Source organism: Coregonus lavaretus (genome assembly GCF_964263955.1).
Source record: "Coregonus lavaretus genome assembly, chromosome: 32".
Lineage (NCBI taxonomy): Eukaryota > Metazoa > Chordata > Actinopteri > Salmoniformes > Salmonidae > Coregonus > Coregonus lavaretus.
The window spans coordinates 17,447,084-17,471,291 of NC_140019.1; the positions used below are offsets into that span (position 1 = coordinate 17,447,084).

General features: G+C 41.5%; 3 protein-coding genes across 4 annotated transcripts in view; 1 reads left to right on the forward strand and 2 right to left on the reverse strand.

The window, feature by feature from the left end:
- Positions 1 to 1,358: 1,358 nt before the first annotated feature.
- exosc3 (exosome component 3) lies at positions 1,359 to 7,336 on the reverse strand. Its single transcript, XM_084149953.1, has 4 exons — positions 7,061 to 7,336; positions 6,507 to 6,656; positions 5,817 to 5,968; positions 1,359 to 4,050 (listed from the first exon to the last, which is right to left on the reverse strand). The coding sequence occupies exons 1-4, from the start codon at positions 7,274 to 7,276 to the stop codon at positions 3,843 to 3,845; spliced, it is 726 nt and encodes a 241-aa protein (XP_084006079.1). The 5' UTR covers positions 7,277 to 7,336; the 3' UTR covers positions 1,359 to 3,842.
- A 2,706-nt stretch (positions 7,337 to 10,042) lies between these two features.
- Positions 10,043 to 21,218, forward strand: nipsnap3a (nipsnap homolog 3A (C. elegans)). Its single transcript, XM_084150488.1, has 6 exons — positions 10,043 to 10,304; positions 15,271 to 15,478; positions 17,185 to 17,346; positions 19,560 to 19,709; positions 19,834 to 19,920; positions 20,039 to 21,218. Exons 1-6 carry the CDS (start codon positions 10,227 to 10,229, stop codon positions 20,113 to 20,115), a joined length of 762 nt encoding a protein of 253 aa, XP_084006614.1. The 5' UTR covers positions 10,043 to 10,226; the 3' UTR covers positions 20,116 to 21,218.
- A 681-nt stretch (positions 21,219 to 21,899) lies between these two features.
- The window catches only part of LOC311107895 (phospholipid-transporting ATPase ABCA1-like), a 57,672-nt gene continuing 55,363 nt past the window's right edge, over positions 21,900 to 24,208 (reverse strand). For both annotated transcript variants that reach the window (XM_084150487.1, XM_084150486.1), the window contains 4 exons: positions 23,915 to 24,018; positions 23,443 to 23,535; positions 22,804 to 23,047; positions 21,900 to 22,624 (listed from right to left, as the gene is read on the reverse strand). In XM_084150487.1, the coding sequence (XP_084006613.1) occupies positions 22,469 to 22,624; positions 22,804 to 23,047; positions 23,443 to 23,535; positions 23,915 to 24,018 (597 nt within the window). In that variant the 3' untranslated portion in view covers positions 21,900 to 22,468. The remainder of the gene's footprint in view (positions 22,625 to 22,803; positions 23,048 to 23,442; positions 23,536 to 23,914; positions 24,019 to 24,208) is intronic.

Below are 24,208 nucleotides of genomic sequence, written 5' to 3' on the forward strand. Positions count from 1 at the left end.
AGGTAAGAATGATAACAAATAGCAATGTGGAGATTGAATAGACACACCTCCCTGTTCCACATAAAATGTATTCCATGCATTCCATTCTATCTACTACATAATGATGTACTTCCTTCGGCTTCGCCGGTGGAGAACATCCTGGCAGTGAAGCACACTCTCTGAAAAAAAAGGTGCTAACTACAACCTAAAAGAGATCTTCGGATGTCCCCATAGGAGAACCCTTTGTCACAGAGGGTTCTACATGGAACACAAAATAGTTATATCTGGCATCAAAAAGGGTTCTACCTGGAACCCGAAAGGGTTATCCTATGGGGAGAGCCGAAGAACCCTTTTGGAACCCTTTTTTCTAAGAGTGTAGCCACAGATGGTAGACTTGGTGCCCTTGGACCAGTATTTGTCATGAAGCTTTACTTTATACCTTCCTTCCTCGTCTGTGTCCCTTATTCTTCTACTGTCAATGATGTGTCATCTCAGGACAGAGAGGAGAAGGGGCTGGTATTCGTCGATCGCTGGAATCCATGACAGCACGAGCCAATGGTAGCTAGTCCAGTCTGTTCATGGCATCATCATAATCCAATTCTTGGTATCACCTCACACCAAGTTGCCCATATATCATGTAATAACTTGGAAAGGTATTAACAAAACTGACATATTTCTGTCAGTTACAGTGTAATTACATGTAACTGTGCACTTTGATGTAGCAAGACACCATTTTCATTGTATAACAGCTGAGCGAGTGGCTAACCATAGGAGTAGATTAACTTGTTCCTTTCTGCAGATGACAGCGCTGGTCATAGAGCTGCAGGAGCTGAGAAGGGTCTGTAAAGAGACATCATCCACACGACCTGTCTCGCCCAAGGACCAGAGGGCCAGGGAGTGGCTAGAAAGAGCTGCTTTGATTAAGGTAGGGCTGTCAACCCAACCCTCCTGGTTAGGATCCCAGAAGCTTCATCTCTCAACAAGCAGTTAACTGAATTGAATCAATGCATTGAATTAATACATGAAATGTAAACAATGTGGAGAGTGTTCTGTGTAGTAATACTTTTGTTTGTTTATGCTTCTACAGTTGGCATGGCCAATATGTGCTACTATACCAGTGGTTCCAGTTATATTGCCTATGCCAAAACCCATTATTTAGTTTAAAAGTCTCTGTATAGGACTGTGTGGGAGAGCTGGAGAGGAATAGCGAGAGGCTGGATGTCCCGGAGAGCCAGTGGAGTTCTTTGGGTGGTACCTCCAGGATCATTGGCAAAGGAAGAAGTAACCCACTACATGCACTATGATCCTTGACTATGTAGGTCCATATTTCCACATTCTGCAGAATAATCTATGCTTTCTTTTACAAAACCATGTCAAGCATGTCTTAATCAAGACAGCAGGAAGTAATAAGCTGAGTCACTGCATGTTAAAGTGTGATCTGAAGTACATCCTCAAGAAATCCTGACGTCACCAAGCATGACTAGGTCAAATAAAACTCTACTATACCTTGGCATCCATTGAGTATACCAGTTGGACAGATAACACTATTGGCAAACAATACCACACTATGATCTCACTCACTCCTCATATCCTTCACTTGTATTATGTACAGTTGAAGTTGGAAGTTTACATACAGCTTAGCCAAATACATTTAAACTCAGTTTTTCACAATTCCTGACATTTAATCCTAATAAAAATTCCATGTTTTAGGTCAGTTAGCATCACCACTTTATTTTAAGAATGTGAAATGTCAGAATAATAGTAGAGAGAATGATTTATTTCAGCTTTTATTTCTTTCATCACATTCCCAGTGGGTCAGAAGTTTATATACACTCAATTAGTATTTGGTAGCATTGCCTTTAAATTGTTTAACTTGGGTCAAACATTTTGGGTAGCCTTCCACAAGGTTCCCACAATAAGTTGGGTGAATTTTGGCCCATTCCTCCTGACAGAGCTGGTGTAACTGAGTCAGGTTTGTAGGCCTCCTTGCTCGCACACGCTTTCTCAGTTCTGCCCACAAATTTTCTATAGGAATAAGGTCAGGGCTTTGTGATGGCCACTCCAATATCTTGACTTTGTTGCCATATTGCCACAACTTTGGAAGTATGCTTAGGGTCATTGTCCATTTGGAAGACCCATTTGCGACCAAGCATTAACTTCCTGACTGATGTCTTGAGTATGAAAAATGTATGCACTCACTAACTGTAAGTTGCTCTGGATAAGAGCGTCTGCTAAATTACTAAAATGTCAAATGTTGAGATGTTGCTTCAATATATCCACATAATATTCCTTCCTCATGATGCCATCTATTTTGTGAAGTTCACCAGTCCCTCCTGCAGCAAAGCACCCCCACAGAATGATGCTGCCAACCCTGTGCTTCATGGTTGGGATGGTGTTGTTCGGCTTGCAAGCCACCCCCTTTTTCCTCCAAACATAACGATGGTCATTATGGCCAAACAGTTCTATTTTTGTTTCATCAGACCAGAGGACATTTCTCCAAAAAGTACAATCTTTGTCCCCATGTGCAGTTGCAAACCATAGTCTGGATTTTTTATGGCGGTTTCGGAGCAGTGTCTTCTTCCTTGCTGAGCGGCCTTTCAGGTTATGTCGATATAGGACTCGTTTTACTTACCAGCATCTTCACAAGGTCCTTTGCTGTTGTTCTGGGATTGATTTGCATTTTTCGCACCAAAGTACGTTCATCTCTAGGAGACAGAACGCGTCTCCTTCCTGAGCGGTATGACGGCTGCGTGGTCCCATGGTGTTTATACTTGCGTACTATTGTTTGTACAGATGAACGTGGTACCTTCAGGCGTTTGGAAATTGCTCCCAAGGATGAACCAGACTTGTGGAGGTCAACAATTTTCTGAGGTCTTGGCTTATTTCTTTTGATTTTCCCATGATGTCAAGCAAAGAGGCACTGAGTTTGAAGGTAGGCCTTGAAATACATCCACAGGTACAGCTCCAATTGACTCAAATGATGTCAATTAACCTATCAGAAGCTTCTAAAGCCATGACATCATTTTCTGGAATTTTTCAAGCTGTTTAAAGGCACAGTCAACTTAGTGTATGTAAACTTCTGACCCACTGCAATTATGATACAGTGAATTATAAGTGAAATAATCTGTCTGTAAACAATTGTTGGAAAAATTACTTGTCATGCACAAAGTAGATGTCCTAACCAACTTGCCAAACTATAGTTTGTTAACAAGAAATGTGTGGAGTGGTTGAAAAACGAGTTTTAATGACTCCATCCTAAGTGTATGTAAGGTTCCGACTTCAACTGTATGTACACAAGCTTAATGAGGGTGGGTGTGTGAGTTAATTAGTCACTCTTCCTTGAATAGGTCCTGCTCAATGTCATCTGTGATCTGTTATTTACCCCTCCCACACAGTATGGGAGGTTTTTTCCTGCATACAGTCATCAATCGAGTCTCACTTCTTGCCAGCAGATGACAGCTAGCAAATGAAAGTTGTGCCCCCTTGTGGACTGGTTTGAACATGAACACTGCTTTTTTGTTTTTCAATCAACACAGATTCATTATTTATTTCTCAAAAAATAAAGAGTTGACAAACAAAAGGCCACTGTCCTTACTCACGGGTACACAAGATGTAAAAAATATCAGAATAAGTGATTGTTCACACAGCGCAAACACACTGGGGTCAAAATCCCCTTTGACTTGATAAGTTTCAACTCCACTGCATTCATCAATCGGGTCCTTTTAGCTCAGTAGTCAGAGTAGAGGAGACAAGGAAAGGAGGTGACCACACCAATGCCTCCTTGCCTTCAAATGATTGAGACAAACCCCACTAATTCAGACAGTTCTCGAACATCCTTCTCCGGAGCAGAGTGGTCCCCTAGCCTAGATGGATCCATCGGCCACCCTTCTGAAGAGCGTCTGCCGCTGCTGGGCCGTCATGTTCTCACAGCTCTCCAGCAAGTTGGCCACGATGAGGGTCTGCTGGATGGTCTTGGCCTTGACCCACACCCGCCCATTCATCCCCACCACAATTTCAAAGGGGAACATTTTCTCCAGGTCCTTGGCTATTTCACTCTGGGGCGCTAGCAGCCTGGATAGAGAGGACAGTTACTATTCAGAACCAGGGTCGTGTTCAGTGGTGCAACATTACAGAATGTTTAGATAGATTTGTAAAATGTAGAACAGACATACACTACCGGTTAAAAGTTTTAGAATATCTACTCATTCAAGGGTTTTTCTTAAAAAATGTTATACTATTTTCTACATTGTAGAATAATAGTGAAGACATCAAAACTATGAAATGACACATGGAATCATGTAGTAATCAAAAAAGTGTTAAACAAATCAAAATATATTTTATAATTGAGATTCTTCAAATAGCCACCCTTTGCCTTGATGACAGCTTTGCACACTCTTGGCATTCTCTCAACCAGCTTCATGAGGTAGTCACCTGGAATGCATTTCAATTAACAGGTGTGCCTTCTTAAAAGTTAATTTGTGGAATTTCTTTCCTTCGTAATGTGTTTGAGCCAATCAGTTGTGTTGTGACAAGGTAGGGGGTGTATACAGAAGATAGCCCTATTTAGTAAAATACCAAGTCCATATTATGGCAAGAACAGCTCAAATAAGCAAAGAGAAACGACAGTCCATCATTACTTTAAGACATGAGGGTCAGTCAATATGGAACATTTCAAGAAATTTGAAAGTTTCTTCAAGTGCAGTCGCAAAAACCATCAAGCACGATGATGAAACTGGCTCTCGTGAGGACCGCCACAGGAATGGAAGACCCAGAGTTACCTCTGCTGCAGAGGATAAGTTCATTAGTTACCAGCCTCAGAAATTGCAGCCCAAATAAATGCTTCACAGAGTTCAAGTCACAGACACATCTCAACATCAACTGTTCAGAGGGGACGGTGTGAATCAGGCCTTCATGGTCGAATTGCTGCAAAGAAACCACTACTAAAGGACACCAATAAGAAGAAGAGACTTGTTTGGGCCTAGAACCACGAGCAATGGACATTAGACCGGTGGAAATGTGTCCTTTGGTCTGGAGACCAAATTTGAGATTTTTGGTTCCAACTGCCGTGTGACTTTGTGAGACGCGGTGTGGGTGAACGGATGATCTCCGCATGTGTATTTCCCACCGTAAAGTATGGAGGAGGTGGTGTTATGGTGTGGGGGTGCTTTGCTGGTGACACGGTCTGTGATTTATTTAGAATTCAAGGCACACTTAACCAGCATGGCTACCACAGCATTCTGCAGCGATACGCCATCCCATCTGGTTTGGGCTTAGTGGGACTATCATTTGTTTTTCAACAGGACAATGACCCAACACACCTCCAGGCTGTGTAAGGGCTATTTGACCAAGAAAGAGAGTGATGGAGTGCTGCATCAGATGACCTGGCCTCCACAATCCCCCGACCTCAACCAAATTGAGATGGTTTGGGATGAGTCGGACCGCAGAGTGAAGGAAAAGCAGCCAACAAGTGCTCAGCATATGTGGGAACTCCTTCAAGACTGTTGGAAAAGTGCGTAAAACTGCCATCAAGGCAAAGGGTGGTTATTTGAAGAATCTCAAATATAAAATATATTTTGATTTGTTTAACACTTTTTTGGTTACTACATGATACCATTTGTGTTATTTCACAGTTTTGATGTCTTCACTTTTATTCTACAATGTAAAAAAATAGTACAAATAAAGAAAAACCCTTGAATGAGTAGGTGTTCTAAAACTTTTGACCGGTAGTGTACTTCTGTAGAATGTAGGTTTTATGCTGAATATGTTTGTTAACTGTAAGGCTGTTTTGAATAACACTTGCTAAATGACCATAGACTAGTTTTAGTCTTGTGACATACCTGCGTACAAGTCCCAGGGACACCTTGAAGAGAAGCCCCCCTGCTCCAAACACCCCCATCCCGTTGGCTCGTCCACAGCTGTCTATACACACCAGCTCCGGCTCCATGTCTTTGTTGGCAATGATGAACTGGGAGTACACCAGGTCCCCCACCTGCAATGGCACCACAGAAAGAAAATTGAGAAAGACTAGTGCCATCAAACTTTAAATTGAAAGACGTGTTGTTTAAAGGAGTCGTTCACTATTTTACAACTTGATGTTTGATGGTTCCTCTCCCTGAAAGTAGTCTATGGGCCAGGAGAAACTGTAATCCATGTTTCAGTTCTTTAAACCGCCACTACAAACTTCAGCTAACTTTAGCCACCACAAACAAACAATCAATGGAATTGAAGGGGGTATGTGAGCATGTATTTTTATTTTTAGCCAAATCACCATTAAGTAACATCAAACCAAATATGGAGTTGAATGTTTTTTTTTACATGTTCACATGCCTTCCATTGATTGTTAGCTTGTTAGCTGAAGTTTGTAGTGGCTGTTTAAAGAAAACGGAACCCCGGATTACATTTTCTCTTGGCCCACTTTTTAGGGTGAGGAACCATCTAACATCAAGTTGTAAAATAGTGAACTACTCCTTTAAGGTAAAGGCTCATGCCACCTGGAAGAATAAAGAGGTGCTTGTGACAATACTGACCTGCACATTAGGTCTATTCCTCTTGGTAGCCCCCTCAAAGGCCAGGTAGGAGAGTGATGCCTGCTCACTCCCCCCTACATCCACCTTGAAGATGTCACCTGACTTGGCAGTTATGATGCCAATCACACTCTCTCCCTTCCCTGGAACATACTGGGGGGGAGAAAATAAGCAGTGAGCCCATAACTTACTTGAGAAGGACTGTGCAGGTGACAATCACCTGATATGTCCCTTGGGAAGACCAAGTCTGGTACTAGAGTGCAACATGTTCATGCATGCCATCCATTTTCCCCAACCTTTTTACCTCATTCCTGCCAAGACCATATTTGTATTGGGGTTGTGAATTGGCCGTTTACTGTGACAAAGATGGTAGCTAACTAGATACAGTAGCCAACCTCTTCAGAAACATCATGGGCATGCACCTTTCTTTGTAAACCACGTGGTTATCAACGCATCGTGTATTTCTTCTTCAAAAGCATGTAATGAATCAGAACCTGTATAATATAGCTAGCTATCTAGGTAGGTAGCTATTTATTAGTCATTACATAGATACATACCCGCCTTTGCTGAGAGTCTATCCAGTACAGATTCGGTTGTTTATGTCGGAGGATTCCGCTTTTGCAAACGAGAACTTCATCTCCGTTTCGCCGAAGCCCTGGTCCACAAACGACTTTCTCGGGTTTGCTGTCAGTGATACTTTCAGGCATTTGAAAAGAAAATACATCTCCTGGTAATAAAACATCACCAACTTTATCTTTGAAACAACTCAGCATGTCTGTAAATGTGCACTTCTGATGGGGGAAACAATAAATGTGACACAGGAAACCGAGGAAGAGCAAAAACGGAAGTATACTTGTTGTAGCTCACCCATGTGGTTACTACTACCAAGAATGTGACTTAAATGTACTGTAGGTGTAATATCTTGTGCATTTTAATATTTTCATGTCATTATTCACGTAGTATGTTGATTGGAATATAACACAAACAAATAAACAAACCATGTGGACATAATAAGGATAATCTGGACCTTTAATTATAAAATATTCCACAGGTGCTGAGACTGAAAAATCGATGTATTCTTTACAAAGCTAGTGTTAAGATTTAATACAAATCAATATGATTATATAAAATGAGTATATATGCGTGTGTGTGTACTGTGCATGAGTGTTCCATAAAAAACAACTTCTACAATCTATTCTAACAATCACAGAAATAATCAAAAATAAATGTGATAATATTATCACATTCACAGCAGAACCATCTGTACTTGAGTAGGCTACTCTTCAGCAACTTCCGTCTTTCACTATCAAGATGTCTGCATTGGTTTCCCTTGAGAGAGAGAGAGAGAGAGAGAGAGAGAGAGAGAGAGAGAGACAGCCAGTAAGATGTTTTTAAGCAAGCAAAACGTCTCTTATAAAGCTTCTCCAGTGGACTAATTCTGTGGTAATTCTGTGTTTCCTATAGATATTTTTTCATAGGCGGGGTGGAAAATCACTGGCCTAGTCGCCAGATCTCGTTGTACAGATCCTGCAACCAGGCTACTGTAGTACGACACAGTGCTTGCTGGCTATAACAAAATGTACAACCGTGCGTGGATGACGCTGGGGGTGCTACAGAGATAAGCAGCACACCCAAACAATTAGAGAGGAAACATTTCAGTATAATTAATTATTGCCACCTGGAAGAATAAACCAACCCTGGTTTTCTATAGTCATGCATGGACATTCTCATGAATTAATGTGTAGTTGCCACATTACATTTTTTTTAGTATAGAGAACTGTAATGATAATATTTGAATGGAATCCTCACCCTCCTGTAGAGTCTGGATCGGTCCGCTGCGTCTGGTAATGCAACATCTAAACCACACACAAGTAGAATTTAACCTTTTATTCTTTACTACCTAGCATTTATTATCATAACTGCTAATGAACAGTACAATGGACAGTACAATCTGTCATGTTTTGACAAACTACCGTTCCTAAATGGAAATTAATTATGAATTATGTACAGAATAGTCAGACATTTTATTCATTTAAATTATTCATGTATTTACCTGCAGAAAAGAAGACAGCCAGACATACTAGCAAAATAGTTTTCCCAATCATGTTCATGTGACACTGGTGTTGATGATGAAATGCATACATCTTGACCAAGAGCAACTATCAAACCTTGCTATGTAACACGTTTTTTTTTTAGCACTGAATTAAAGACAGTTCACTGATATTTACCGAATTTGTAATATTTTGGTCCCCACAACAATATGACCTGGTCTTGTTTTCACCTGTATGGTAGGCTAATTTAGTTTTATTAGGCCTATAGTTGGCCTACTTATATTGGCCGTGTTCGAGAGCATCAAATCCATGATGCATTATTGGTAAATGGTGACTGACTGATCTACAAATAATAATGAGTAGTTATTTATGATGCAAGTTGATATGTAGCTCGGTCAGTCGGCAGTCGCCTGCACTGTCGGCTGCAACGTAGAACAAGCCCTTTGTCTTTGTGCTAATGCAGCTCTCATTCCCAGAATTATTTTTCATTTTGAAGGAACACATGATTTCTACTATATGCAGTCAATCAAATGTAATGCTTTTGTCACAGAAGTGTTAATACAAAATTAGTGACAGGAAGGAAGAAAGCTTGAGAGGAAACAGACTCTAGAGGGGGTGGTCTTAATTTTTACATTTTAGCCATTTAGCAGACGCTCTTATCCAGAGCGACTTGCAGTTAGTGAGTGCATACATTTTTCATACTTTTTTTTTTTCATACTGTTCCCCCGAGGGAAACGAACCCACAACCCTGGCGTTGCAAGCGCCATGCTCTACCAATTGAGCTACAGGAGGCCCATTAATCTGGTTGAATTAACTATTCAGACTAGGAATAGTAAATTATACTTTTCTTGTTTTACTTTATTTATTATTATTCATAATATTTGAACTCACCCAAGTGTGGATATAAATGCAATTTTTCATTCTTACTATATGTTACCAAATCACATTTTATTTTCTCCCATCACTGAGATCGGAAATGTAGATTAAAGGATTATGTTTTTTTTCACGGATCTCTAAATTTGAGCTTCTCTCGGTTTCCGTAGTCAACAATTTGCACAACGCCAAAGATTATCTATTATATTGACAAGAAAGCCGAGTGACCGCTCTAACAATGGAAAGACATGTCCACAATTGAGCGAAGGCAAGTGAGATCAGGTGGGACCACTCTAGCCAATGAGAGGGCAGATACGCGTGTGAACAACAGGCATAACTAAGTCGCTTTTCTCAAAGCCGCCGGAATGCTACGTGCATCCACTTATATCAGTGCATTTGTGTAGCAGCCTAAACATTACCAAACTTCTATTCGATCAAATAAGCCTCACTTAATTCGACACACTCTCATAGACTTCCATACAAAAAAGGGCAGAGTAAATACTTATCGGGCGGAGTAAATCCTCTCGCTTCGCCTCTTCCTCTCCGTCAACACATAAACGTTTTACGGAACCAGAGATCTGTATATAATGACGAGATGCTCATGTCTCCCACCAACAATGGGAGTCGTTGTCGCAAAGGCAGGCGAACGAGTTTAGGTCCAAAATAACCCACATAAATTAATTATCTTGTACAGATTTGGACGAGTGTGAAACCTCTCGCTTCGCCATCCTCTCTGAGGAACTCGCACGGTGCTCTTGGATACTTTTTGTAACACTAGTGTTAAAGACTTCCAAGCGAAATGTTTACAGTAAGAAATTCGTTTCGCAGATCGTCAAGGCTTATAGAAAATATTTGTTGGAAAAATGGTGACGTGGTGGTAAGTTTGGACTATTATAATTTGGTCTACTTTGACAGTGCGATGAGGGCAAATTCCAATGCAAGTTGATTGTTTGTTCACATTGTTATATTTTAAAAGTTCACGTTTGTAACTTAGTAACAGTCATCAGGTTTGACAAAAGTCAATGTGAGTTTCAGTTTTCATTTATGCAAACGCTTTTTGCAAGATGTGCGTGGTATTACGAAATCTTGGCAATTAAGAGAGAGAAGCAAGAGACTTGCCCTCTGGCGTATGTAGCCCAACCGACCGGCATACGGCGCTATTATTCATTTTACGTAGGTTGTCATAATTGCCTTAACTTCATTAAGTCATTCCATGTGAAAATGTCATGCATTTTACATGTTTTATTTACCATGGACCTATAGCATACAGTGTGACTTTGCATATTAAGGTAATATTGTCTTAGATTTTTGAAGCAACAGAGTACGAGTATGCAATATAATGTATGCACACTGCAGACATTTTAGACTGGCGTGCTAGGGAGAAGTCAAACTCCACTGTACTACAGACCTTTGGACCAAACTGAACGAAAGGTTCGATAGCAAACTGATTCCAAAAGGCTAGGGCCCGGTTTTTCCAAAAGCATCTTAAGGCTATGTTCATCGTTAGAACCTTCCGGTGCATCGTTAAATCTCCGAGCTGTTTCCCAAAACCATCGTTATTAACGTTGCACTTGAAAACGCTCGTAGTCTAACTTTTGCCCACTCGTAGAACAGCTAAGTGGTTCGTAGATGCTTTTTTGCCCTCCCGCGTCACTTTAGGCCTATAGGCTCCACAGAAGATCTCCGCTGTGACCGCGGATAACTTCAGAACAAAGTTGACTACAAATACAAAGTTACCAATGTCTTTACAATTGATACAAACAAGCGAAGTATAAAAATATGCTTAAAATGAAACCCGAGATCACTGCATTAAAATATAAACAGTAAGCCTATTTAAATCATATTGAAATACATATATTAAATAAGTCTCGAGGTATTGCTCGCCTTAGATAGTGTCGTCTACAGCTAATCATGAGGTACTCTATCGACCAAGACAGTTCTCATCTATTCTTCTTCGATGAGGTTTAACGGCGGTTGGCATCCAATATGTTGCATTACCGCCACCTACTAGACTGGAGTAACTCCCTTATATTTTGTTTGAAAATAAAATAAAATAAAGAAATACCCTACCATCTAACAATACCCTCACAAATTAATTAAATTAAATTAACAACACCCTACTCCACTATTTAAATATATGTATTCCTACCTCATGCCCTCAACCTGAAAGGATGGGACATCACCACTTAACACACCCTGTAACTCTTCTGATGTCAAGTCTCGCACACCCAAATACCTCTCTGCAGCTGCCACCACAACCTCAATTTTCTTTGGCTTACGTTCCATCCCTGCAGTACAATTAATAACCATTGCTATAAATGTTAAAAATCTAATCTTACTGAAACATATATAACTTGTTGGCCTATCCCTCTGTACTGGTACATATCTACTACTCTCACCACTCCTCCCCCTTGACCGATCTTCCTCTACTTTCTTCACTGCCTCAGCATAGGACAACTTCTGCACTACTCTTACCCTGGAAACCTCAACCTGCCTCTCTTGCACGGAACATTTCTGATCCCCAGCCCCATGGGTACCCCTACAATTAACACATACCACTACTTTCCCCAATGCTACACATTGCTTTGTCTCATGCCCTTCTGCACACTTCTCAAACCTTGGAACCTCCCTCCTACACACTGCTGCCACATGCCCATAAGTTTGACACCTGTAACGCCGTAATGTATTCGGCACATAAGCTCGTACAGGATAACTTATATATCCTAACTTCACTTTGTTGGGAGTTCTCATCTATATTATTAGTAGCCATCTATTTACCACCACAAATCGATGCTGGCACTAAGACCGCACTGAACAAGCTGTATAAGGCCATAAGCAAACAAGAAAATGCTCATCCAGAAACGGTGCTCCTAGTGGCTGGGGACTTTAATGAAGGCAAACTTAAATCCGTTTTACCTCATTTCTACCAGCATGTATAATGTGCAACCAGAGGAAAAAAATCTCTAGACCACCTTTACTTCACACACAGAGACGCATACGAAGCTCTCCCTCGCCCTCCATTTGGCAAATCTGACCATAATTATATCCTCCTGATACCTGCTTACAAGCAAAAACTAAAGCAGGAAGTACCAGTGACTCGTTCAATACAGAAGTGGTCAGATGACGCGGATGCTACGCTACAGGACTGTTTTGCTAGCACAGACTGGAATATGTTCCGGGATTCATCCAATGGCATTGAGGAGGATACCACCTCAGTCACCGGCTTCATCAATAAGTGTATCGACGACGTCGTCCCCACAGTGACCATACATACATATCCCAACCAGAAACCATGGATTACAGGCAACATCCTCATCGAGCTAAAGGCTAGAACTGCCGCTTTCAAGGAGCGGGACACTAATCCAGATGTTTATAAGAAATCCCGCTACGCCCTCAGACAAACCATTAGACAGGCAAAGCATCAATACAGGATAAAGATTTAATCCTACTACACCGGTTCTGACGCTCGTCAGATGTGGCAGGGCTTGAAAACTATTACGGACTACAAAGGGAAACCCAGCCACGAGCTGCCCAGTGACGCAAGCCTACCAGATGAGCTAAATGCCTTTTTTGTTCGCATCGAGGCAAGCAACACTGAAGCATGCATGAGAGCACCAGCTGTTCCGGAAGACTGTGTGATCACGCTCTCGGTAGCCGATGTGAGCAAGACCTTTAACAGGTTAACATTCACAAAGCCATGGGGATTACCAGGACGTGTACTCAAAGCATGGGCGGACCAAATGTCTTCACTGACATATTCAACCTCTCCCTGACGGAGTCTGTAATACCTATGTTTCAAGCAGACCACCATAGTCCCTGTGCCCAAGGAAGCGAAGGTAACCTGCCTAAATGATTACCGCCCCGTAGCACTCACGTCGGTAGCCATGAAGTGCTTTGAAAGTCTGGTCATGGCTCATATCAATACCATCATCCCGGAAACCCTAGACCCACTCCAATTTGCATACCGCCCCAACAGATCCACAGATGACGCAATCTCAATCGCACTCCACACTGCCCTTTCCCAACTGGACAAAAGGAACACCTATGTGAAAATGCTGTTCATTGACTACAGCTCAGCGTTCAATGCCATAGTGCCCACAAAGCTCATCACTAAGCTAAGGACCCTGGGACTAAACACCTCCCTCTGCAACTGGATCCTGGACTTCCTGACGGGCCGTCCCAGGTGGTAAGGGTAGGCAACAACATGTCTGCCACGCTGATCCTCAACACTTTGGCCCCTCAGGGGTGTGTGCTTAGTCCCCTCCTGTACTCCCTGTTCACCCACGACTGCATGGCCAAACACGACTCCAACACCATCATTAAGTTTGCTGATGACACAACAGTGGTAGGCCTGATAGCCTATAGGGAGGAGGTCAGAGACCTGGCTGGCAGTGTGGTGCCAGGACAACAACCTCTCCCTCAATGTGAGTAAGACAAAGGAGCTGATCGTGGACTACAGGAAAAGTCGGGCCGAACACGCCCCCATTAACATCGACTGGGCTGTAGTGGAGAGGGTTGAGGGTTTCAAGTTCCTTGGTGTCCACATCACCACAAACTATCATGGTCCAAACACACCAAGACAGTCGTGAAGAGGGCACGACAACACCTTTTCCCCCTCAGGAGACTGAAAAGATTTGGCATAGGTCCCCAGATCCTCAAAGTTTTACAGCTGCACCATCGAGAGCATCCTGACCGGTTGCATCACCGCCTGGTATGGCAAATGCTCGGCATCTGACCGTAAGGCGCTACAGAGGGTAGTGCGTACGGCCCAGAACATCACTTGGGCCAAGCTTCCTGCCATTCAGAACCTATATACTAGGCGCTGTCAGAGGAAGGCCCAAAAAATTGTCAAAGACTCCAGTCACCCAAGTCATAGACTGCTCTCTCTGCTACCGCACGGCAAGCGGTACCGGAGCGCCAAGTCTAGGACCAAAAGGCTCCTTAACAGCTTCTACCCCCAAGCCATAAGACTGCTGAACAATTAATCAAATGGCCACCTGGACTATTTACATTGAATACATATAATATGGTATTAGAATTTCAGAATTTTAGAATTAGAATTTTTGTAGCAAAGATGCATCAATAAAACACTGGTAAACCTAAATTCCATCGCTATCGGGAAACCGGGCCCAGAATAGTTTTGTGCTCATATGAGTAGGCAATTAGTTAAAGATTTAACTTAACGTGATAAATAGTGGAAAGACAACACAGCAGGTTTGACTAAAACCACATTGTTTAAGTTATGAGACTGTCTCGTGAATTGAATGAAGTATCCAGCTGGGTCCCTCAAGCAAAAAACATGAAATGAAGAGATAAATTAGAATACATATAATATGGTATTAGAATTTCATGCTGTCAGTAATGGTCAATTCCATGCTAACGGAATTATGCAGAGACTCCAATTTTTTACTTTAAAATGTATGCCAAACAAAAACCATTGATTTCAAAGTTTAACAAGCCATACTATACACAATGACTACCTTGAACAGTTTACAGTACACAGTACATTAAAAAAAAAATACATTTACTGGAAAAACTGCAGATGCAAAGTCTGTTAACAGATTTACTGTAAAATCTCCCTCGGTTTTATTCTGTTACTAAACTTTGGATATGCACAGTTCTTCCTGTAAATGTGTTTTTGTAAAATGTTCAGTGGAAATTGTTCAAAGTAGTCCCTGTGCAAAGAGTTCTATGGTTTGTTAAACTTTGAAATCAACAGTTTTTGTTCGGTATACATTTTAATGTGATAAATCTGTCTCAGCTAAATTCAGTTACCATTGATTGCATATAAAATCCACATTGGCTACAGGGTGTCAGCAGTGACTGTACTTCTCTCCTTTCAGCCTAGAGACTGTATTTCCACTGGGCCCCAGCAGCAAAATGGGACCTTCTATGAATTCCGTACCTACAGAATCCTGCCAGAGAAGAACGCTGCCTTCCTCAAGCTGACCAATGAGAAGATCCACCTGCGTACTGCTCACTCAGAGCTCCTGGGCTACTGGAGCGTGGAGTACGGAGGCTTGAACCAGGTCTTCCATATCTGGAAGTATGGTGAGGAGGAGGCAGAGAGCAAGCTAGGGCTTTTTGGCCAGTTCCATGTGGAATTCAGTCAACTCAGGAAATACTGTACATTGAAATTGTACAGTTGAAGTCGGAAGTTTACATACACCTTAGCCAAATACATTTAAACTCAGTTTTTTTTTACAATTCCTGACATTTAATCCTAGTAAAAATTCCCTGTCTTAAGTCAGTTAGGATCACCACTTTATTTCAAGAATGTGAAATGTCAGAATAATAGTAGAGAGAATGATTTATTTCATCACATTTCCAGTGGGTCAGAAGTTTACATACACTCAATTAGTATTTGGTAGCATTGCCTTTAAATTGTTTAACTTGGGTCAAACGTTTAGGGTAGGCTTCCACAAGCTTCAAACAATAAGTTGGGTGAATTTTTGCCACAACTTTGGAAGTATGCTTGGGGTCATTGTCCATTTGGAAGACCCATTTGCGACCAAGCTTTAACTTCCTGACTGATGTCTTGAGATGTTGCTTCAATATATCCACATAATTTTCATTCCTCATGATGCCATCTATTTTGTGAAGTGCACCAGTCCCTCCTGCAGCAAAGCACCCCCACAGCATGATGCTGCCACCCCCGTGCTTCACGGTTGGGATGGTGTTCTTCGGCTTGCAAGCCTTTCCCTTTTTCCTCCAAACACAACGATGGTCATTATGGCCAAACAGTTTTATTTTTGTTTCATCAGACCAGAGGACATTTCTCCAAAAAGTAAAATCTTTGTCCCCATGTGCAGTTGCAAACCGTAGTCTGGCTTTTTTATGGCGGTTTTGGAGCATTGGTTTCTTCCTTGCTGAGGGGCCTTTCAGGTTATGTCGATATAGGACTCGATTTACTGTGGATATAGATACTTTTGTACCTGTTTCCTCCAGCATCTTCACAAAGTCCTTTGCTGTTGTTCTGGGATTGATTTGCACTTTACGCACCAAAGTACGTTCATCTCTAGGAGACATAATGTGTCACCTTCCTGAGTGGTATGATGGCTGCGTGGTCCCATGGTGTTTATACTTGCGTACTATTGTTTGTACAGATGAACGTGGTACCTTCAGGCGTTTGGAAATTGCTCCCAAGGATGAACCAGACTTGTGGAGGTCAACCATTTTTGGCTGATTTCTTTTGATTTTTCCATGATGTCAAGCAAAGAGGCACTGAGTGTGAAGGTAGGCCTTGAAATACATCCACAGGTACACCTCCAATTGACTCAAATGATGTCAATTAGCCTATCAGAAGCATCTAAAGCCATGACATCATTTTCTGGAATTTTCCAAGCTGTTTAAAGGCACTGTCAACTTAGTGTATGTAAACTTCTGACCCACTGCAATTGTGATACAGTGAAATTATCTGTCTGTAAACAATTGTTGGAAAAATTACTTGTGTCATGCACAAAGTAGATGTCCTAACCGACTTGCCAAACTATAGTTTGTTAACAAGAAATGTGTGGAGTGGTTGAAAAACGAGTTTTAATGACTCCAACCTAAGTGTATGTAAACTTCCGACTTCAAAAGTTTAAAGGAATTGAATTTCACCTACAATAAGCAAGCACTCAAGTTTGAATTTCTGAATCCTAAATTGACTGTAAGGGAACCTACACAAACTCAAGCCCAGAGAACTCCAATGTAAAATAAGCCATTGTATCTTCAGTATATCTCACTGTCTCTCCTGTTGTTGTGTTGCTATCTAGACAGCTATGCTCAGCGGGCGGGTGTGCGCGCATCCTTGGCTCAGGACCCTAAATGGATTGAGGAGTACATCTCCAAGGCCATGCCCATGCTCATGTCTCAGGACAACGAGGTCACGTATCTGGTGCCCTGGAGCAAGGTGGAAAGGCCTCCCAAGGAAGGTGGTGAGTAGCTGAGTGAAATAATTACCCTCTCGTCTGACACTGATAGAGTTTAGTTGTCCCTAGACAGAAATCAACAGAACTTCTCCCTTTGTTTGTGCGCGTGCATTGTCCTTTTGTGTTAATTTCCTTGGACCTCACTAATCTAGCACTCATTTAGTAAACAACATAACTGTTTTTTTAGAGGAGTTATATTCATTCATATTCCTCGTAAGTACTGGACAGCACCTTTTGTGTTTTTTGCAGGAAATTAAATCAGCCCTGTTTACCCAAAAGAGGTGGTGGCAGGTAGCCTAGCGGCTAAGAGCGTTGGGCAAGTAACCAAAAGGTTGCTGCTACGAATCCCCTAGGTGACTAATCTGTCAATGTGCCATTGAGCAAGGCACTTAAACCTAATTGCGCCTGTAAGTCGCTCTGGATAAGAGCGTCTGCTTACTGATTTAAAATGTAAATTGGGGATCTGTAGTGCTGTGTTGCATCACCCTCAGCAGTTGAATGATCTCAGTAAACTGCTCTGAAATAAAAGTGTTCTGCCAAACCACTAAGATAGATTTAAAGCAGTTGTAGAGGCTAGGGGTTGGTTTAGGAAATTATAATAGTTGGATATGTTGCATATTATTAAGGGTGTTAGGTACAGTGGGGAAAAAAAAGTGTTTAGTCAGCCACCAATTGTGCAAGTTCTCCCACTTAAAAAGATGAGAGAGGCCTGTAATTTTCATCATAGGTACACGTCTCCAGAAAATCACATTGTAGGATTTTTAATGAATTTATTTGCAAATTATGGTGGAAAATAAGTATTTGGTCACCTACAAACAAGCAAGATTTCTGGCTCTCACAGACCTGTAACTTCTTCTTTAAGAGGCTCCTCTGTACTCCACTCGTTACCTGTATTAATGGCACCTGTTTGAACTTGTTATCAGTATAAAAGACACCTGTCCACAACCTCAAACAGTCACACTCCAAACTCCACTATGGCCAAGACCAAAGAGCTGTCAAAGGACACCAGAAACAAAATTGTAGACCTGCACCAGGCTGGGAAGATTGAATCTGCAATAGGTAAGCAGCTTGGTTTGAAGAAATCAACTGTGGGAGCAATTATTAGGAAATGGAAGACATACAAGACCACTGATAATCTCCCTCGATCTGGGGCTCCACGCAAGATCTCACCCCGTGGGGTCAAAATGATCACAAGAACGGTGAGCAAAAATCCCAGAACCACACGGGGGGACCTAGTGAATGACCTGCAGAGAGCTGGGACCAAAGTAACAAAGCCTACCATCAGTAACACACTACGCCGCCAAGGACTCAAATCCTGCAGTGCCAGACGTGTCCCCCTGCTTAAGCCAGTACATGTCCAGGCCCGTCTGAAGTTTGCTAGAGTGCATTTGGATGATCCAGAAGAGGATTGAGAGAATGTCAGATGAAACCAAAATATAACTTTTTGGTAAAAACTCAACTCGTCGTGTTTGGAGGACAAATAATGGTGAGTTGAATCCAAAGAACACCATACCTACTGTGAAGCATGGGGGTGGAAACATCATGCTTTGGGGCTGTTTTTCTGCAAAGGGACCAGGACGACTGATCCGTGTAAAGGAAAGAATGAATGAGGCCATGTATCGTGAGATTTTGAGTGAAAACCTCCTTCCATCAGCAAGGGCATTGAAGATGAAACGTGGCTGGGTCTTTCAGCATGACAATGATCCCAAACACACCGCCCGGGCAACGAAGGAGTGGCTTCGTAAGAAGCATTTCAAGGTCCTGGAGTGGCCTAGCCAGTCTCCAGATCTCAACCCCATAGAAAATCTTTGGAGGGAGTTGAAAGTCCGTGTTGCCCAGCGACAGCCCCAAAACATCACTGCTCTAGAGGAGATCTGCATGGAGGAATGGGCCAAAATACCAGCAACAGTGTGTGAAAACCTTGTGAAGACTTACAGAAAACGTTTGACCTGTGTCCTTGCCAACAAAGGGTATATAACAAAGTATTGAGAAACTTTTGTTATTGACCAAATACTTATTTTCCACCATAATTTGCAAATAAATTCATTACAAATCCTACAATGTGATTTTCTGGATTTTTTTTTCTCATTTTGTCTGTCATAGTTGACGTGTACCTATGATGAAAATTACAGGCCTCTCATCTTTTTAAGTGGGAGAACTTGCACAATTGGTGGCTGACTAAATACTTTTTTTCCCCACTGTATGTGTGTGTGTTTCAGGGGTATATGAGTTGGCATCGTTCCAGATGAGGCCAGGGGGTCCAGCAGTGTGGGGGGAGGCCTTCCAGGCTGCAGTCAATACCTACGCTGCCGGGGGACACGCCCACCTGGTAGGGGTCTTTCACAGCGAGTTTGGACAGCTCAACAAAGGTACAGTAACAATCGGGTCAATGATTATCAGGATGGAATGATCTAATACATGGGTAACACTATAAGATTATAATATGAATGCAGTAGTGTGAGGCAGACTGTGATTTCTCCTTGTGTTTGCCAGCCAATGCCCTGTGGTGGTATGAGAGTCCGGACCAGCGGGCAGCAGTACGCCACAAAGCCCATGGGGATGCCAGGGTGGTGGCAGCCGGTAAACCTTTCAATTTATCCAAGAAGAAAAGGGAATTTTGCCAGCTCTATTCACATTTTAGTTTCTATCTGCACTCTTCTAAATCTCTCTCTCTCTCTCATGCGCTCTCTCCCCACAGTGAGGGAGAGTGTGACCTATCTGGAGTCGCAGACGAACAAACTCATGTTCCCCTGCCCTTACTCTCCCCTCAAGTGATCTCACACTGAAACCCAGGATTGAAGGGACTAAACCTCAACTGCATCTAATATGCTGTCAATCTGATATGTGCCTTACACAGTTGATAGACCTAAGTAGAGGTTATAAAATGTGACTGAGATTTCTTATTAAATCAATCGACCAATGGTGATCATATCATCTAAATGTGATGACAGTAGCACTCAAACAAATAATTACTTGTAATTATGAATGTTACATTGATATCAATATATAACGGTCACTCAGGACCAAGTTTAATTAGGACCATGGCTATAATAATGTTTGTCATTCTATTGAGGACTGTTCAGTCTTATAATAAGATGGCTCTTGTGAAACGCATTTCTATGCTGTAAAGAACTGCTTGTTATGAAATGCCTCTGTTAAATCTTAAACATGTAATAAGTTACCTCAAGCAGTCTTCTTTCAGTTGCTATGAATCAAACAGTATTATGTTAGTAATCATGGATTACATTTATATGTAATATAATATATGCCATTTAGTAGACTCTTTTATCCAAAGCGACTTAGTCATGTGTGCGACTCAGTCATGAGTGCAAAGGTTTTGCGTATGGGTGGTCCCGGGAATCGAACCCACTACTCTGGCGTTACAAGCGCCATTCTCTACCAACTGAGCTACGAAGGACCATACCGTATTAATAGGTATGGATAATTGTGTCTTATTCATTGTGTACATTCCACATGAATACTTGTCTGGACTAGAATGCACTTTTCTGTAGCCTTTGTCAAAAGAAGGCTATGCGAAAATGTAAGACCAATAAAGACCTATTTCAAAATGAAACATTCTGCTGAAATGTGGTTTTAGACAGGATTAAGTTTACAGCCATGTTGACACAAGATTAAGAAAATGGAAAACACTTGCCGGGACTGACGATTTGCTGGGTTTTATTGTGTAAATAAGTATTGTACAGGGCGAGTAACAGATATCCCCACAGCCTTTCTCAATACATTAAAAACGTAAACGGCTATTAAAAAAATACTTTTCTTGGTAGGATTATCTCTTTCTTTTTGATCAAAAACAAAACAAACAATTGTATACAGTCTGTGGAAATTCCAGCGCAAAAAAAAAATTCAAATTAACACCACAAATAAAGTGCTTGGAATGTTGAACTAGCCTCATTTCAGGCAAGCTTTGTGTTTCAAAATACTGAGTCCTTTTACCCGAAGGACAATTTTATTAATTTCACAATAAAATGGCACTTGACTGCACCGGTCTCTGCAACGATACAGGACAAGCTCACAGGTCACATGTTATGACAGGAGTTCAAAACTGACACGGCACTGGCGGTCCCTTACAGTATCCATGGTGATGTTCCTCGATTTACTATTATCAACCCATGGATGGAATGTTTCTGTTCTCTGCTAGTGGTTAGGTGGTGAAAATACTGAAGTATCCTTCAAACAGTTTATGTCTGGCAGGGTACTGTGGTATGTTGCGTTGAGGTATTCATTGCAAACGTTGATAATGCGTCTTAACCCACAAACAAATCTTTTAGTTTTTTCTTTAAAAAAAAGCTATATATATATATATATATATATATATATATATATATATATATATATATATATATATATATATATATATATATATATATACTTTTTTTTTTTTTTTTTTAACAGTTCTTTGCATAGCGTACATTAAAGTGTTCTTAGAAGTTCCTGCAATTGGAGTGTTTCAAAATGGCTGAGTCCACTACATAGTAAGGTACTGAACTAGAAGGAAGAACATTCATGATTACAGTAATGCCACAATGTACTTAGCCAAACATAATTAAAACATGTCTTGTTTATATATTCATTTACATAATATATAAATAAAAGGTACATCTTTAAAAAAAAAATCGAACATAATCAATTCTGATTCTACAGTTCAGCCCTTGGCCACAGAAATGATTGGGATTCTTCATCATGTAATTCTGGTCTTAGAGAACAAAACCAAAATAAACAGGCCCTGAATGATTTTCCTATCATTGGTAGAAACCAGTTGATTGGAATGACACAGTAGAAAATAACGCAGTTTCCACTGAAATATACACTGCATAACATCTGCTGAAGCACATGATAAAAATATGGCAGATATTCCAAGTTTAATACGCTTTCTCCTTAATGAGTATCGTGAGGGGCCCCCCGGGCCTCAACTCGCTTCAGCACGAGTGGGAAACTTTGCATTGACTTGCATTGAGCTTTCCAGCCAGGCCCTTCCAAGAGCAACACCTGGCTGAAGAATTAAAACAAGTATTAAAATACTACTGTAATAATACAGGGACATAAACTCAGTCCAACACTGTTTGCGGGTTTAAGTTCCAGTTTTGGGTGGAAGATGGTCTCAGTTTGCTCACACCAAGCTCTCCTTTAGCCTCTCCTCGGCTAGCTTCTCTTCAGCCTGCCGCGAGCTGAGCGGGGTAATGTCCACCACTGCCTCTTTGCGCTTAACTGAATTGTCTTTTGAGTGGTAATCGTCACTCTGGTCCTTGGCAAAGTTCACAAACACCTGGTAGAGAAGAGAGAGTGTAAGCTATTATCACAGTACATGATGCTATGTCCAGTCTACTAATAAAATAACATGCAGAAAGATAAAAATGCATGGTGCTGTAATCCACAAGTAATCACACTTCAACGAAAACAAGTTTTGACCACAAAGCCTTTAGCCAGTGACGGATGGCGTCTTACCTGGTCCAGTGTGGTCTGCGACACAGAGTAGTCCTCTATCCGGAGCAGGTCCTTGTTCTTGGCCAGGATCCTGAAGATGTGTGCCAGGGAGGTGAGAGAGGAGGGCAGCTGGTACTGCAGCATGTTCCTGTGCTTCTCCTTCAGGGTGCTGCCCGGCAGCTCGCTCTCAATGAACTTAATCACTGGCGGAAGGTCAGGGTCCGCCCCCGCCACACGCAGGATGATGGTGTACCCGTCTCCGAACCTGGAGAGACGGGGGAAAGGTGAAAAGATGGAGAGAAAAAAATAAAGTGAACAAATAATTTTTTATTTTATACTTTTGAGAGTTTAAAAGGCAAACAAAAAGAGTTCAGGAGAGAAAAAAAACTGAGGCTTGTAAGGCACCTTTCAAATGATTACAAAACAAAACCATACAAAAAAGTATTGTTAAGAATTATAAACAAATAAATCTAGATTTACACAAAAAAATGAAAACATGATGAATTAGGGGGTAAAAATACACTAAAATGCACAATCAAAAATATATCAATAAATATATCAATAATAATTTGTGCAACTTAGTGTATTGAAAGCCACAGAGCAAACTTTGTAGGTATTGGCTTGTTTCATATGCATCAGTGAAAGGACTTGTCATATTACCTGTTCTTTAGGTGCTGAACGCTCCCCAAGCAGCGGAATCTGCCGTTGACCATGATGGCCATTCTGGTGCACAGGGCCTCACATTCCTCCATACTGAAGACACAAAATGGTAGATACAGACATTAGATACAGTGTAAAGGAATTGCTGAACTAGAAAACACATCCCTGCAAAGGTTAGACTATGTCAACTAAGCTGCTAAGCTAATAACTTGTCAAAGTAAAGTTAACACTCCAAAAGCTATTATTGTCATCATGCACAGTAAGTGGGTAAGCAATACTTTGAACCATGTAAACTACCTAGTACAAGCCAATAGGCTACATTTGTGCTAATGATGTTTGCCTAACCGCAGCCTATACCGAACATAAGCCATGTTGCCAACCAATCAACAAAAACAACAAGATCATGCATTTCAATGTATAGCAGTTAGCTCTTAGCCTAGCATGGCTGAGGTGTAAAGGTGTTTCTGGTTACCTGTGCGAGGTGAGCACCACGGAGCGTCCCTCCTTGATGACGCTGTGGATGCAGTTCCATAAGGCCCTGCGTGCTTTGGGGTCCATCCCAGTAGTGGGCTCGTCCTGTCACAAAGAGCACAGCCAGGTTAAGGTTGGCCCATAGGTTGAGCAGGAAACCCACAGAGAAGACCAGCAGCAGGGGGAGCAAGGCATTATGGCTCTTCTAGTGTTGCATTATGCTATTATAAACAGGCGACTGCTAAGAACTTGCTTTCTCTCTGACTTTGTTTCTCTCTTTTCTCTTTCCCTCTCA

Coding starts and splice junctions, on each gene's coding strand:
- nipsnap3a (XM_084150488.1), top strand. CDS start 10,227: ATGTTTACAGTAAGAAATTCGTTTCGCAGATCGTCAAGGCTTATAGAA. Junction 17,347..19,559: donor AAGGCCTCCCAAGGAAGGTG/GTGAGTAGCTGA, acceptor TGTGTGTTTCAG/GGGTATATGAGTTGGCATCG. Junction 19,921..20,038: donor TGCCAGGGTGGTGGCAGCCG/GTAAACCTTTCA, acceptor CTCTCCCCACAG/TGAGGGAGAGTGTGACCTAT.
- exosc3 (XM_084149953.1), bottom strand. CDS start 7,276: ATGCTGAGTTGTTTCAAAGATAAAGTTGGTGATGTTTTATTACCAGGA. Junction 5,969..6,506: donor GGAATAGACCTAATGTGCAG/GTCAGTATTGTC, acceptor GTGCCATTGCAG/GTGGGGGACCTGGTGTACTC. Junction 4,051..5,816: donor TCCCTGGGACTTGTACGCAG/GTATGTCACAAG, acceptor CTCTCTATCCAG/GCTGCTAGCGCCCCAGAGTG.